This window comes from Aythya marila, assembly GCF_965140915.1.
Source record: "Aythya marila genome assembly, chromosome: 15".
Taxonomy (NCBI): domain Eukaryota; kingdom Metazoa; phylum Chordata; class Aves; order Anseriformes; family Anatidae; genus Aythya; species Aythya marila.
In genome coordinates, this window is record NC_139056.1 from 14,646,434 (window position 1) to 14,660,738 (window position 14,305).

Genomic DNA, 14,305 nt, shown 5'->3' on the forward strand with positions numbered 1-14,305 from the left:
AGCGCTGCTGGAAAACCCCGCGGCTCAAGGCCAGCAATGGTCACAGCAGGAGGCAGGGAAGCACGGCTGTGCTGAAGCCCCGTCCGTCTGCAGGTCCGAAGGGCCTCTCTCCAGGGGCGTTTCTTGCATGAGATCCATCCAGGAAACGAGACGTCGCATGCGATTAATTCCCCTCTGCTACAGGGGGGTGGATGTGTGCTTGAGGCTCCTGCTTCTCAGTGTGCGTGAGTCCCCCTCTGCTTCTCTCCTCTCTTCCACTCCAGTTTATTTCATTGCTTTTTTTTTAAGAGCCACTGCTCCTGGTAACTGTTCACTGTAATAGAAACGTCACTTTTTTTTTGTCACTGTATTTATTCCTTACAAAATCTCGTGTGTCGTGCTAGGTTCCCATGGATGTAGCTGATCATTTTAATTTTGTAAATATAACTACCTAACTTTACATAAACTATATCGTAATAAACTATTTTTGCACCACCCTTCGCATGCTGTGTCGTGAGGTGTTTGTTTCAGCAGGGACACTGCTACAGAAAGAAAGAAGCAGAGGACAGCGCTTGAGCACACTTCGCTTTTATAGTCTTACTTCACAAACAAAATGCAACAGGTATCATTTGAATAACAATAAAATGTTTAAACTAGCATAAATATAATGCTGTTGAACTGGATTTACTACAGAATGAACTTTTTCAGCTTCTTTCTAGCTGCTACACCAGAGATAACAGCCACACGTGGATTCTTCCCCAGAACCATGCCTACTTTCTGAACAGGACAAATCTGCAATCTGTAGCTGTTATTCCACATACAATAAATAACACATAAGGATCTTCTGGCATTTTCAATTATTTGGATCTTTAAATCAACCAACCCACAAGAACTGGAGTACAAAAAAAATCAAAATGATGTTGACCTTGTGTGAGAGAATGGCGTATTTAGCCCCGCCAGTCCCAGCAGTACTGTATCCAGCGCTACTGATTACAGAAGGTTAAGACCCTTTTTCATTTTGAGAGATTCTGAATCACTTTATATTCAGTATAAAGTAGTTCTTACACAGACAGTTGAATACTCAGAGTTTGGAAATTTATCCCAAGTTTCCATCCACCTTTGTTTCCCCTTAAATTCTAGGGAGGGAGATTGTTCAACCTCAAGCTGGGACAGTACGTTTAGACTGGCAGGATTTGCAGGGAGCAGTTTAACCTCTTACTAGACCAGCTAATACACTCAGCTTAAAACAGAGATGTTTCAGATTTGGATGATCAAACACAGACATTTTATTCCCACCGCTTTCAATGGTCTAACAAAAGACAAACCCTCTCTCTATAAATTATCTCTACAATTTGGCCGCCTCATCCCCAGCAGACAGCTGATGTTCTGCTCCCTCTGCTGGCAAGGGCGCAGAGCATCCTCCCCAGCCTGCCCTTAGCTCATCTCAGGGGCAGTGAAAGCAAAGCAGCACTCTGACCTGGCCCTGCTGTCCCCAGGGCTCACCTTGCCTTCCTCTTGCTGCTCCCTCCTCATCCTCTGCCCTGATGCTGCCAACACCGGTGGCCACGGTCACCGAGCCAGACCAGGACACCGTGTCCTGCCACCTGCACGGACAGGGCTTCCCTCCACCTCTCCTCTCTGAAGTCGGTGACCCACCTGCAGCTGTGTTTGCTTTTAGGACAGGACCGACTGCTCCCCCAGAGCAGTTTCTCTCCGTTTGTGCCGGAGGCTCCTTGCTTGCTGGAAGATGAGCTGGCCTTGGGATCTGCTCTCACACATTTACACTCTACTAATCTTAAACCAGAGCAAACACATACACAGTCAAAACTATTTCCCAGATTCCCTTTCACAAACTTTCAACAATTAATGCCAACGAAAGAAATGCAACTGAGGTGCTCACTCTCTCTGTACAAGCCCCAGCTTTGCTACAGCCCTCTAGACCCTTCCTTCAGTTACTGACACAGGGGAGCTGTTGGATTAAAGCTGGTAAAACTCCATCCTGCAGCGTGACGAGTTGAAAAACACCCATCTCACCTCTTAGGTCCCCAGTATGGTACAAATGCCGTCTCACCTGCCCCAGGGCACAGCATAGAGTCTGTTAGAAACTTTAAGCTCCGTGGACTGAGCCCGGTTGCAGCTCTCCTCACAGAACAACTCACCATCAGCTGGGTCTCTCCTGCTAACGTAGCACACAAGTGACCTGTGGCACTTTAGGGTAGAGAGCACTTCACTTCTGGAGGAGCCTAACTAAATTACAACCAGATGGGGAATACAATGATGCCTATCCACAATAACCCCTGAATGCCATCTGCTCAATACTCCTCCAGCTCAGGGAAGCGGCTCAATCATTTATTTTCTTTGGAAAAAAACATGTACTTGAGGGGATCGTAGAATTCCCAAATCCTTTCGAACTCCTCCAGGAAAGGCTGCACGTACTCGGCGTCCTCCATGATCAGGATGTTCTCCCGGTTGTTCTGGATCGCCTCCGTGGTCCAGTTGAGGGAGCCCGTGATGAGCATCTTCCTGTCCACGATGGCGAACTTGTGGTGCATGTAGCCGCTCTCCTGGTCGTGCCGCACCTGGATCCCTACAAAAACACAACGGGGAACGGCTGACGGCCACCGACGCTCCCTCAGCGGGGCCGCCAGGGCGGCTCCGAGCACACGGCGGGGCCGTGCGAGGCCTCGATGCCCCGCGCCTCACCGGCGTGCCGGAGGAGGCCGATCTGCGAGCCCTTCAGCGCCATGTACTGCGCGTCCGTCACCACGCGCACCCGCACGCCGCGGCGGTGCAGGAGGCGGACGGCACGGCCCAGCTGAGGGCTGGAGAAGGCGAAGAGGCAGAGCTCGAGGGAGCGGCGGGCGGACAGAAGGTGCCGCAGCAGGCGGCTGAAGGCGCAGTCGCCGCGAGGCAGCGGGCAGGGGCAGGGGACCGGCGCGTCGTCGGGGCTCGCCGCCTCGGCCAGCAGCGCCTCGGTGCAGCTGGGTTTGGAGGGGAAGAAGAGCACCTCGCGCACCGGCCGCCGCCTCCGGGCCACCAGCACCTCCAGGGCCAGGCCCAGCGCTGCCAGGGCCGCCAGCACCAGGGCTGGTTGCCGTGCCCCCGCCGCCCACATCGCTCCCTCGGTGCTTGCTCAGCTCTGGGGGTGGTGTGGGCCCTGCTGGACGCCCCCAGAAGCAGCCCCAAGCAGCCTGGTGTCCTTGTCTGGTGTCCTTGAAACTAAGCTCCCCCTCAGGCCACACAGCTGAGGCCCAACCCAAGCTCCAGCTGTCTGCACCGATTTTTTTCCCCCCCCCCTTTCCCCTTAGGCTGCTGTGAGGTGGTTGAGGGGAATCGAAGCACAAACAGCACAAAAAGGCTTCAGGTGTCAGTGTGGCCTTTGTCACTTCATTGTTCCCGGGCAAGGGAAGTGTGCTAGGACCAGGAGAGGTCCTGCTTCTGAGGGTTTGCCTTCAGGGGGTGGTGCTCGGAGGGGAGGAGGGTGCTGAGAGGTGGCCTTCTCGCTGATTAAGTTCACAAAGAGCGCTGTGCATGTTCAAGTTCCCACTGACAGCGAGATGAGTGCCCATGGCCTAAGCCGTGAGCTGCAGGAACTTGCCCAGGCACTCAGCTGGGTAATCCCTGCACAGATCTGTTGTGGCAGGCACGCACCTCTGCTCCCATGCAAAGCAGGAGCCTGGGGTTCACAGGCTCCACCGACTGCCCCCTTCCTTCCTGGGGATGTTTTATGAGTGTGAAGTCAGTGGGTTCCAGACCCTGGCTCACACACAGTACATTATTCAGAGAGGCTATGGTTGTGTCTGTGATACTGCCCTGTTTCACAGCAGCAGAACAATGGATGTCACCTACCACTCGCATTGTACTGCCCTGGATGTAAAACATAAAACCTCAAGCTCGACCTTATCATCACCCTTTTGCTGGTTCAGAAACAGCCACGCTTCTCTTTAGGAACTTCGATCAGGTGTTAATGCATGATCGCTAGAATAAGCTATTTTTTAAGGAACAGAAGCAGTTCGGCAGCTAGGAAGGCCTAAATGCCAAATAATGTCTCACCTGTTACAGTATGTAACTCTGATTTGTAGCTGCATAGTTTTAACTTGGAAAAATAAAAAATACTGGATCACATACAAGGTAGCCTCAAGAGCAAGCATCAACCTAGCACTTGAAATTCCAACCTTTTGTAATTACTTCTGTCAGTTTTATTTCCTTATTTGTGATTTTTTTTATCTTTATTTTTCCCTCAAGGACTAGATCCAGCACATAAGCAGCAAGATGTATAATTCAGAGCTTCCTTCCCTGTGGATAGAACCGGAGCACCTCTTTTCCCTTGTTTCCTTATTGCGGGTTGAGAGATGCAAGCTTTGTTGTGAACCTTGAAATTAAACAACACCTTTCTTCCAAATAGGTTTGCTGTTTGAACATCCCGTGGTTATGTCCAGTCAAGCATTTTCTATCAATGTACCACTACGTCTTCCTCAAAATACATTAAAAAACAAAACAAAACAAAACGAAACAACAACAACAACAAAAAAAACACACTAATACCTACAAAGTTAAGAGGAAAAGACCTCTTAAAGTGCTGTACATTAGATTTGGGCTAAGAGATGCAGGAACGATCTTGTGGATGAATTGTTCATCTTCTGGATGCTGCTTCTCCCACCCCAATACACGCACACAAATCAACACAAAATTAGGCTTTGTCCATTTTACAAAAATAGCTCTTACTGAGATTTAATGCTTGTCTCCATTTTACAGATGTTACAGACAAAAGCAACCTGCATATTTTATACATAAGAACAGAACTCGTGACAAGTTCAAACACCCCCCTCTGAGCTTGATTCTTGTTTGAATGAGTGTAGTAGGTCACCTGGGTAAAAGCTGCTTCTAGCTTGTTAAAAACATTTATAGTAATGTCAAGTTTTCCCAACAATGATTGAGGAAAAAAAACATGACTTCACAACAGAAACAGTAATTCCTTACAATACAGTTAAAGAATGTCCATTTAGTTAATTAAAAAATGCACCAATGTTGTCTTGAACTATTAAGCATTCAAAATAGCTACTATAGAATTATATAAGAATGGAGCACCTACAGGTTGGATCTTTTCGGCTTAATTAGGAAGCTAGAAAACTATATCTGAGGACAGAACACCAGAGACCTTACCCTGGAGAGGTTATCTTCATTACTTGGAAGTTTTGCAACACAGGCAAAACAAGGCAAGTATTTCACCCTCTAGAGAGGCAAGCAGACTGCATTTTGAGACTTCTTGTATTACAGTTCTCCCTCCCAGACACGATTCCCAAAGCAAATGCTGAAAATGTCTCAAGTTAAGATATAAATAAATTAAAGCGGAGTGACGTGACTCCAACAGGATACTCCTGACTTAACGCTACAGCAGAAAATAGTCTCTTTGTAAATCTGAACGTGAAGTGGTTTTAAATAATTTACACGTGATCCATACCCTGTGACATGTCACTTATTTTTGGTTCTTTTCTCTCAGACATTTAGGAGACTTATGTGAGATTCGGAGAGATTAGCTACATCCGTTCCCAGGAGTTCTGGATGCTGCCACAGGTATCTGAGTCTTGCCAATGAAATCTAAAATTGATTAAGCACCATAATACTTTAGGATGACAGCACAGGATTTCAAATAATTCCCGCTGATTCTTTGAAAGTTGCTGTATTTTAGTCTTGAGTGTGCAGGTCTAGATTTAGAGTTGAGTTTCAGGACAGACAGCAGCAATATTTATTAGCACTTATTAGTCCAGTCTCACAGCAATTAGAAAAGACTCAAGTCACTCTTCAAGTTAGTTTTAGGACCACAAGAATAGTGATGAAATTTCACTATCCACCTAACACACATGCTGCAGGCTCAGCAGAGGTAACTTGGGGTTCCCTGCAGTTATCTGAAGGCAGCAAGTGAGGTTGGGCACCCTTTAGTTCCGGGACTCCGAGGACGTTGGGCTGCGAACTGTTGACATCAGGTGAGACTTGTAAGTCTTGCTCAGGCCTGTCATCCAGAACTTGAGAAGCTTGACATTGTCCTCCTCTGCAGCTCCCAGAATGCTCAACAGTTTTTGTGTGTCTTCCTTGGGTCTGCTGTCCACTTTAGTGAATTTAAAGAGGACCTTCACTTTACTGCAGGAAACAAAAACAAACTCCTGTTACTATTACAATAGACTTGCATGCATCAAGCAGGAAACAACCAAATGTATCTTCTCTCAGTACCTACTACAACTACTTGTTTATAAAAACCTCAAACAATATTCCAAAGAAATTATTCTCAAGCTTTAAATGAAGAAACCGGGGAGAAGAGGAGTACAGGAAAAGGGGAGATTAGTTAAGGAGATTACTCGTTTCAGCAGTAACACGCCTAACTCTGGTTTGATTTTTCATTCATGTGAAAAGTGAAATGATTAACTGTGACAACTGGGAATCTCCCTGCGAGGCACACATAGTGCCCATCTGGCCTTCAGATAAATTTACAAAACCTGAATGTTTTGTGAATTATTTCACATGACTGTTTGGTCTTCCTTTATAACTGCTTGCATCTCTGAAACGTGGTGCCTGAGGGTGCAACCACGATATCTGTTTGGCATGTTATCTGCACTGGAATATAGTGTGCATTGACAGGCTTATATATATTTGCATACTTAATCCTCACAATGTATATAAGGCAGACAAGTATTGTCACGTAGGTAATCTCCAGATGCATGAACTGAAGCATAAAGGTGAAGACCTGCTGAAAGCCAGAGAGGATCAGAGTAGAATAAATTCCAATCTTGTCAGCTCCCAGCAGTAAAGTTGACTGCTCTCAAGACTAAGGTCAAGGTTACCTGACTACAAGTTTGTCTGTACTCTGGTGTAACCATTCCAGGATTGACAACAAAGCTGTTTCTCTGAAAGCAGAGTTGTACTTACTTCATCCACTCCTCCTTCAGGCAAACAAGGCACTGATCCACAACATCTACAGAAAGGTTCTGGTTGGTCAGAGCAGCTTCAATCTTGTTCAAGATTGTAGGGCCAACTACAAAATCAGAAAGGAGGGAAACAGGGTAAGAAACAGGACTCACATCTACAGGTTACCCACTGAGACATTCACTGGTAATAGCAAGGACAAGTCCATTTATCCTACGACCTAGGCCTGAATACTTGCTAGGATACACAGCTGCTGGAGCACAGAAAGAAATCTAGAGGGAATGAACCTTTGTTTTGCTTTGCACCTGTATCTTCAGCAGACAACGCAGAAAGGGTTAGCTATCTGTCCTATCTGTCAAAGATAGAGGCCAACATATCTAAATTAAGACTTCTCATTAAATCGAGATTGATGGATCCGACTGGAATCACATCTAGATGCAAGTGTTTAAGTTCTTGAACAAAGAAGGCAAGAAAAGGTCTGCCATTTCTGTACCAGTCCTACTGATCTATCAAGCAGAATAAGGGAGATGATGAGTCATGCCATGGGCTTTATGTGTTTAGCAGATTAAGCTGAACTGACTCAAAAAAACAAAACAAAAAAAAAAAACAATACCAAAAAACCAAACCACAGACAGGTACTTCAGGATAGAAAGTGTTCATCATGGGTTACAGAAGAGTTTCCCTACAATTGCTACTGTGCCCGTGTCACAGAATTAGTTTTTCACTTCTGAAAATTAACAAGCAAAACACTGATTGGGTAAAGCAAACCCTTTTTAATTAAGCAGACTGTGGTAGTAGTGGCAGTAAATTCTCACCCCCAGTTGTACAGTGACCCAGCTTTCTACTCAGACAGTACATGAATGGCAAAAAAAAGCAGTTAAACATCAGGATGCTCTTTTTAATCTCAGGGATATGAGTTTCTTCTGCTTTCAAAGCACTCACCTCGATCTGCTGCGACAGGGCTACCGCTGGTGACAACAAACTCGTACTTGTTGAGGGACTGCTCATCATCAAACAGAGTTGGGTAGAGACTGGACCGCGTAGCAGAGCGAACTTCCACAAGGACTGCAAACTCTGGAGCAAGAAAAGCCCAAAAGAACATTAACTATAATAGCTCTGTTTCTAAAACACAGCTACAAACTCTGCTCCTGGAAAACGCAGCTCTGGTAGCTTACAACACTTGGTCCAGCAAGAGCCTTTGCTGTAATCAGTAGGAAGCAGGACTTTCAGCTTTGGTACAATTAATGCTCATAAGTGTCACACCTTTCAGCTACTGATCATGCAAGCATATAGGGAAAACAAAGGAAGTGCTACAGGTTTTAGTTCACGCAGCAAACTACCAATGACTTGGTAGTTTGTTTTTTTAGGTTAAAGAGAGGGTTCTGCTACAGGTTCTTACCAGATGATAATATGTGGGATGGGATTTGGACATGTGGACTAAGCCCTAAGAAGTTACATCGATATGCCTCTTCATACTGGTCACTGTAGGGGATGATCCGCACACAACCAACGGGCAGCATAGTCTAGAGAAGGAAGGAAACACGTTGAGAGAAACATTGGAACGAAACCAGTAAAGCACACTTTTCTCCACGATTTCCATGATCAGCCAGGACTTGGAAAACTGCTGATGCAGATTTTGCTTATTTGGGGGAGCAGAAGCATCTTACTCAGCTTAAAAAACTATGCAGTTGCTATCTGTGGACAACCAAGACATCCTAAGGTTGGATTCCCCTCCAGCCACATAATTTAGAACACATTCTCCACAAGATTACATGTTAGAGATAGGTCATTAGGAAGGCTGGACTACTAGAACATATATGGAAAAACAAGCAGCCAGGAAACAAAGGAAAAAAAGTTTCTAACCCTTAGCACATCAAAAGCAGACTGGACAAGATCCATGTCTCGAGCTTTCCAGATGACCTGGTTCCCCATCAGAACGTGCCAAGCCAGCATGCGGAATGCTGATGCCCCAAGAACCTGAAATGAAACCACATAGCATTCATTAGGAAAATCAGTGAAATGTCCAGCCTGCCCTGTTAAAAACATGACTGCCACATAAGGAAACGTCTAGAACTGAAGAGCAGAAATTAACATAATAATTTAGCAAGTTGTGTGCACAGACAGTCGTTCAAAAGCACAGCACCGAGTATTTCTTTGACAGGTGCTAAAGGTGCCACGCTATCACGCAAAGTAATTTTCACCTCCACCTGTGGTTTCAAAAACAAACACCAGCAAAGCATCACCTCACCACTGTGCCTAACCCATGATCCAATTCAGCATTAAGCACAGTAAGAGAAGAGTTGTATTCCTAGGTTCTTCCAAATCCTTCAGTTCTCTGGCAAGATTACATTAATCAGCCTGCATGTTGGCTGAGTTAGTGGCTTTGGCAAGATGGACACAGGCCTGCTTGGAATGGGACCGAATGACTTCTATTAGGTGATGATAACTTCCAGGCATTTCTCTGATCTGGGTTATGTTCACAGCAGTGATTCAGTCATGAAATATTAAACTTTATTCTTAGACAAGCCCCCAAAGGCACACACTTGCAATACAGCGCTGTAGTTTCACAGCTTCAAGCATTCCAAATTAAGAGAAAGGAGAACAAAAGGAAGCTAAAAAGATAAAGGAGCATAAGTTCAGAAACACAGGAGCTATTTGTCAGGAGCGTCCAGGAAAGCAAGCTACCATGAAAGAGACTGTGGGTCTAATGCACTGTGCCTTCGCCCTCAGCCAGGTAACTGGAAGCACTGGAGACAAGCTACATCTGCACAGAATCATGTTTTCTTTGTATTTTTTTTTTCCCTGAAACAGTTTTGTTGTAAGCAAATAATACCTGGCTTTGAAGAACTGTGTTCCTCTCTTACCTGTCTCATGTGCCTGAGAGAGCGGAAGACAGACAACCTTCTGTGAGCTACATTCCAGCTGCTGCAATCTGGCATCAGGGAGGTTTCAGGAGAGCATTTAGATAGCTCCTGTCCTTCTACAGCATCTGGCTGGGAAGAAGGCTTCTCTTCTTCCTCAGAACCATCCCAACCTTCTGACTCTTCTTTGAGGTCTAGCAAAAAAAGGCAGATTTGTTATAAATATTGCTGCTATCTAGGAAAAGAAACTGCCTCCAAAGTGCCTACGCAAACTACAGTCCAAGAGAGATGGTTGCACTTACAATGATGACCAAAGAACTTGGTGTTTTACCAGCCTAAGCATTCTCAGAGGGTCTTCCATCTCTGAAAACTTAGATCTCACCTGCAAGTTTTTCCATCTGAACGAGGGTGTCTTCTGTTGGTGCTCCCTCCAGAAGCTTCTCTGTAAGTCGGCTGCCACAAGCTTTCAAAAGCCTGGGGACATTGAAAAAAACAAGTGGAAGCAGCATTCGTTAAGCTTGCTAGGTGCAAAAATCTAGAAAGAAACCTGCTGCAGTGAAGTCAGCAAAACATCCAACCGCTAACCAATGTGCATTTCCAATCAACACATCTATGCTTTCCTCTGTGCCTCAGCTATCAGCGCATCTCACAGTTACTGCCATTCAGTCACCGAAGGGCCTGCCATGTTGCAATTACCTTGTGCAATGTGCTCATCCCCATCCAAGTCACATGCCAGTGTTGCAACCCTCTCTGTGGCAGCTTTCCAGGGAAGCCTGATGAGCAAATCAGGCACTGGACAAACATGCCGTGGACTTCCACAGCCAAGTTACTGTGCCACACAGCTGCATCTCTCCCACTGCCTATCACAACACACAGGCACCTCCAGGTGAACAGCTGCTCTGCTTCAAGTGCGAATCCCACGTCCACCACACTAACGCCAGAAGCATTTTTTCTTGCATTTTTCCTTACTTGTTTTTATACATTATTGTTTCCACCAGCAGATTTTTTTTTGGTCCTAAATACATCATCAGACTGCTGCCTTTCTGTGCTTTGCTAAGTAGTTTCTGATTTAGAAGGAGCTAAGTCCAACTTACTGCATCAAGAAAAACCACCCCAACCCTCAAAACACATTTCCACCCTTTCAGAATATTGCAGCACCCTTTTCACGAAGGAGTTCTAGAAGGTAGAATCACAAGTGGCATTACCAAGCAAAGGAAGTATGCAAACATGCCCAGAGGTTTTCATCGTTGGTCAGCGACGTTAAGGAGCGGGCTGCGTTGCCGTTCCGCTGGTGCAGGAAGGGAGTGAAGGCTGTGTTCATCCTCTGGGCACGCTGAGGGCACCCATACTGCTCCGCTTCAAACACCTAGAACACAGAAGAAGGGCAGTGGAAGACACTGAAAAAGATAAAATACTTACACAGATTAAGAAAAACAAAGCACATCAAGAAACACCAACAAATGAAAATGATGTATCACACACAGTCATCCAATATACACTGTAAATTATAGGAAAAGAAACAGAAGGGACATCTTATTCCTGATTAAGAAAAATTATTAAGCAACTTATCTGCTCCCAAAACACTGGCCTTCACAGCTTTGGTTACACTGCTAAAAGAGCTATTGTCTAGCAGTTAGGTCTGTGAAAAACATCAAGTTTGTCTTAAAAGGCCAGAGGCAGCGTGTTCCCTCCCTCCTGCCCACGCAGATACACGCTATCCTCTTGTCCCTTGTGCCAACCTTAAAGACTCCAGCTGCAGTGAGCTAGATCAGGTTTCGGATTGAAATACAAAACAACTACCATAATTTTTGATTAATGTTGAGCCAGATGGACCCTCTGCGCTGACCCACCTTAAGTGCTTTGCCCTGAAGCTCATCGATGATGCCTCTGATTTTTCCCAACAAGAAAGGCCATGAGTTGATGAGGTAAATCCGGTCCATCATGATGGTGATGATGCTGTACCAGCGCTGGAAGCCTCGAGCCAGGCTGTCTTTGATAAAGAAGGTGTGGCTGAACACAAAACCATGCTGTTCGTCTCCAAAAAATATAGGGCCTTCACGTCCTGGGCAGACCTGAATTTGAAGGACATACACCAAAGTAGCTCAGCTCATCACGCAGCTGAAACAGTAATGAACTGTTTGAATAAAATCTTCCTGCTCTTTAAAACAAATCTGACGAATAAAACAAGCCTTTTCTAGGCTGCTATCCAAAATCTGTGGTCAAACAGACTTCCAGAGACATCCTACAAATACTACATAAACTTCAATTTAACTTTATTTTACAAACTCTGATCTATTCAAGTACAATACTGCTGAGAATCCACAAGAAATTGCTGATCCTAGCATACAAACATTGTTAATCTATAAGGCTCCTCACTTCTATGAGATGCTGAATGTTAATGGTCTACAAAGATCAGCAATTTCTTGATTAAAAAGCAACAGATTAAAACATTCTCACACGAGCAGTTTATCAGTAAGAAAGACTTCTGGGTCTTTCTTTCCACCCCCATTCCGTCCTTCTCACAGGCTACACAGATCAGCTAGGATCAGAAAAGTAGTATTTTTGATTTGAAACAATATATAAGGCCCTAGAGAGGCTTTCTTCTCGTACTCCAAGGCAGTTACCTCACAGCTCAGACTGCGGACGCAGGCCTGGCGCACAATGCTGAAGAGCTGGGGGTGATTTGGGTGCTGGTGACTGACGTACTTGATCGAAGTTTCCTTGTCGTGGCTGACGAACCCAGGATGTCCTCCCGCAAGAGAGCGGCAACCCTAAAGATAGAAAAGCAAATTCAACGTAAACGAACGTGCAGTTGTCTAAGGTGTTCGATCGCCTCTTCATTTTCCCATCCCTGGCTGACCTAACAATACTACTGGCCATAACTTACAGGGGAGCCAGGCACATGAACAACTGAGAACATACATTTTCTCCACCCTTTTAATTGCTTTGACAATTTTGTTTCTCATTCAAGAGTTACAGACTAACATTAATCAATAGTAAGACCTGAGCTAATGAAGCAGTGACTCTTAGAGGATGAGGGAAGCATTTCTCAGCCTCACAAGACTAAAATGCATAGAGGGCTTAAAAGAGACCTCAAAAGACAATCTTGTTAAGGTCAATGGCCTCAAACACAGTCCCTTTAACATCCTGTCATGGGTAGCTGTACTGTGTAAAGACTTAGACGTTTTTTGGTGCTGTCAGTCATATTCAAATGCAAGTGCAGTTCACTTTTTTCGTGGTAAAGAAAAAAAACCACAAACAAATAGCGACGCAATTTGCATTAGAGAATCCAAGAGCTTTTAGAAAAGTAACAGATTTAGTAAAGTAAAAGGCCACTGATGTCCACGCGCAGCTATTCGCACTTGCCTCACACATGTCTGACTTCTTCGGCCCTGGACTGCTGGAGTCAGCACTGGCACCTTCAGCCGGGCTGTGCGAGCGGATCCTGCTGCTCATCTGGATGCCACCCTCCTCCTCTTCCGCCTGCTCATTCTGCCCAGCGATGTCCCCGCTGCTGGCGCCTTGGGGAAGGGGCGAGTGCAGGACCTCGGTGCAGAAGAGGGTGCGGGGCCCGTGGAGCTCGCAGAAGTGGCAGAGGGCAACGATAGCATTCATAGTGAGAGCGCGGCGCGTCCGTCAAGGCGTCCTGTGAATAAAGAAGAAAGCAGACAACATCACCACAGGGAACAAGCCTCAAACCCTCCTCAGCTGGGCTAAACCCTGCTGTGCATCCCCCTCAGGGGCGGCTGAGCCAAAGGGAGAGGCCCAACCCTACATGGGGGGGGGGGGGGGGGGGGGTTTATACCTCAGGCCTTGATGGGGGGAGAGCGAAGCGGCCTCGCTGCGCCCGGGTACCTCAGGGGAAGGCCCCAGGCGCCTCAGGGGGGGGCCCGGGTACCTCAGGGAAGGCCCCGGGCGTCTCAGGGGGAGGCCGGTGCCAGGCCCACCCGCCCTCCCCACACCGCGACGGGGCCGAGGCCCCTCGGGCTGCAGCCCCCCGCTCCCTCACGCCTCAGGGCTCGGCCCCGGTCCCCCCCTCAGCGGGCCCGGCCCCGTTCCGACCCCCTCCCGGCCCCCCCCAGGCCCCGCTCACCGCGGCCGCGGCCCCCCCGGCGCGTCCCGTGGCTGCGGGCAGCTGACAGCCGCGGCCCCGCCGGGCTGTACCATCCCCACCCACCGCCGAGGGGGGGGAGGTTATAGGGGAAGGTCACTTCTCGGCTGTTCGCTCGCCGCCCAGCAGGAGAAGGAGGAAGAACGGGGAGAAGGGAGGAGGAAGGAGGCGGTGAGGCGGCGCCCAGGCGGTGTCCTCACGCCGCAGCCCCGGTGCTGACAGGAGACGCCGCCGCGTCCCCCCCCCCCCGCGCCCCGCCGTCATGGTTCAGGCGACGCCTTCGGCCCGCAGCCGCCCTCTGCACAGGGCTGGGCGGAACCATTACCTCAGAGGGTGCGGGGGGGGCTTGAAACTCCAAAAGACGTCTCCTTCTTTTTACTCGCTGATCCTCGCGCTGGTATCACACGGTGCAGAGCACACATCAGTGCTACACCTC

At 47.3% G+C, this 14,305-nt stretch overlaps 2 protein-coding genes across 3 annotated transcripts; both read right to left on the reverse strand.

The window, feature by feature from the left end:
• Positions 1-2,105: 2,105 nt before the first annotated feature.
• Positions 2,106-3,351, reverse strand: PLD6 (phospholipase D family member 6). Its single transcript, XM_082772889.1, has 2 exons — positions 2,683-3,351; positions 2,106-2,566 (listed from the first exon to the last, which is right to left on the reverse strand). Exons 1-2 carry the CDS (start codon positions 3,092-3,094, stop codon positions 2,325-2,327), a joined length of 654 nt encoding a protein of 217 aa, XP_082629015.1. The 5' UTR covers positions 3,095-3,351; the 3' UTR covers positions 2,106-2,324.
• A 1,294-nt stretch (positions 3,352-4,645) lies between these two features.
• On the reverse strand, positions 4,646-14,230 carry FLCN (folliculin). Of its 2 annotated transcripts, none has more exons than XM_082772525.1 (12): positions 13,852-14,230; positions 13,125-13,404; positions 12,383-12,529; positions 11,609-11,830; positions 10,964-11,124; positions 10,141-10,232; positions 9,762-9,952; positions 8,761-8,874; positions 8,297-8,420; positions 7,840-7,971; positions 6,901-7,006; positions 4,646-6,117 (listed from the first exon to the last, which is right to left on the reverse strand). In XM_082772525.1, the coding sequence occupies exons 2-12, from the start codon at positions 13,371-13,373 to the stop codon at positions 5,916-5,918; spliced, it is 1,740 nt and encodes a 579-aa protein (XP_082628651.1). In that variant the 5' UTR covers positions 13,374-13,404; positions 13,852-14,230; the 3' UTR covers positions 4,646-5,915. The 2 variants fall into 2 exon arrangements, with proteins under 2 accessions (XP_082628651.1, XP_082628650.1); XM_082772524.1 differs by lacking the exon at positions 13,852-14,230 and adding an exon at positions 13,564-13,650.
• Between the last annotated feature and the right edge of the window lie 75 nt (positions 14,231-14,305).

Excerpts from the sequence above, each read along its gene's own strand:
- FLCN (XM_082772525.1), bottom strand. The coding sequence starts at position 13,373 with ATGAATGCTATCGTTGCCCTCTGCCACTTCTGCGAGCTCCACGGGCCC. Across the intron at positions 11,831-12,382 it reads TCCGCAGTCTGAGCTGTGAG|GTCTGCCCAGGACGTGAAGG; the intron begins GTAACTGCCTTG and ends CTTCAAATTCAG. Across the intron at positions 6,118-6,900 it reads CTGAAGGAGGAGTGGATGAA|TAAAGTGAAGGTCCTCTTTA; the intron begins GTAAGTACAACT and ends TGTTTCCTGCAG.
- PLD6 (XM_082772889.1), bottom strand. The coding sequence starts at position 3,094 with ATGTGGGCGGCGGGGGCACGGCAACCAGCCCTGGTGCTGGCGGCCCTG. Across the intron at positions 2,567-2,682 it reads CGGCCTCCTCCGGCACGCCG|GGATCCAGGTGCGGCACGAC; the intron begins GTGAGGCGCGGG and ends GTGTTTTTGTAG.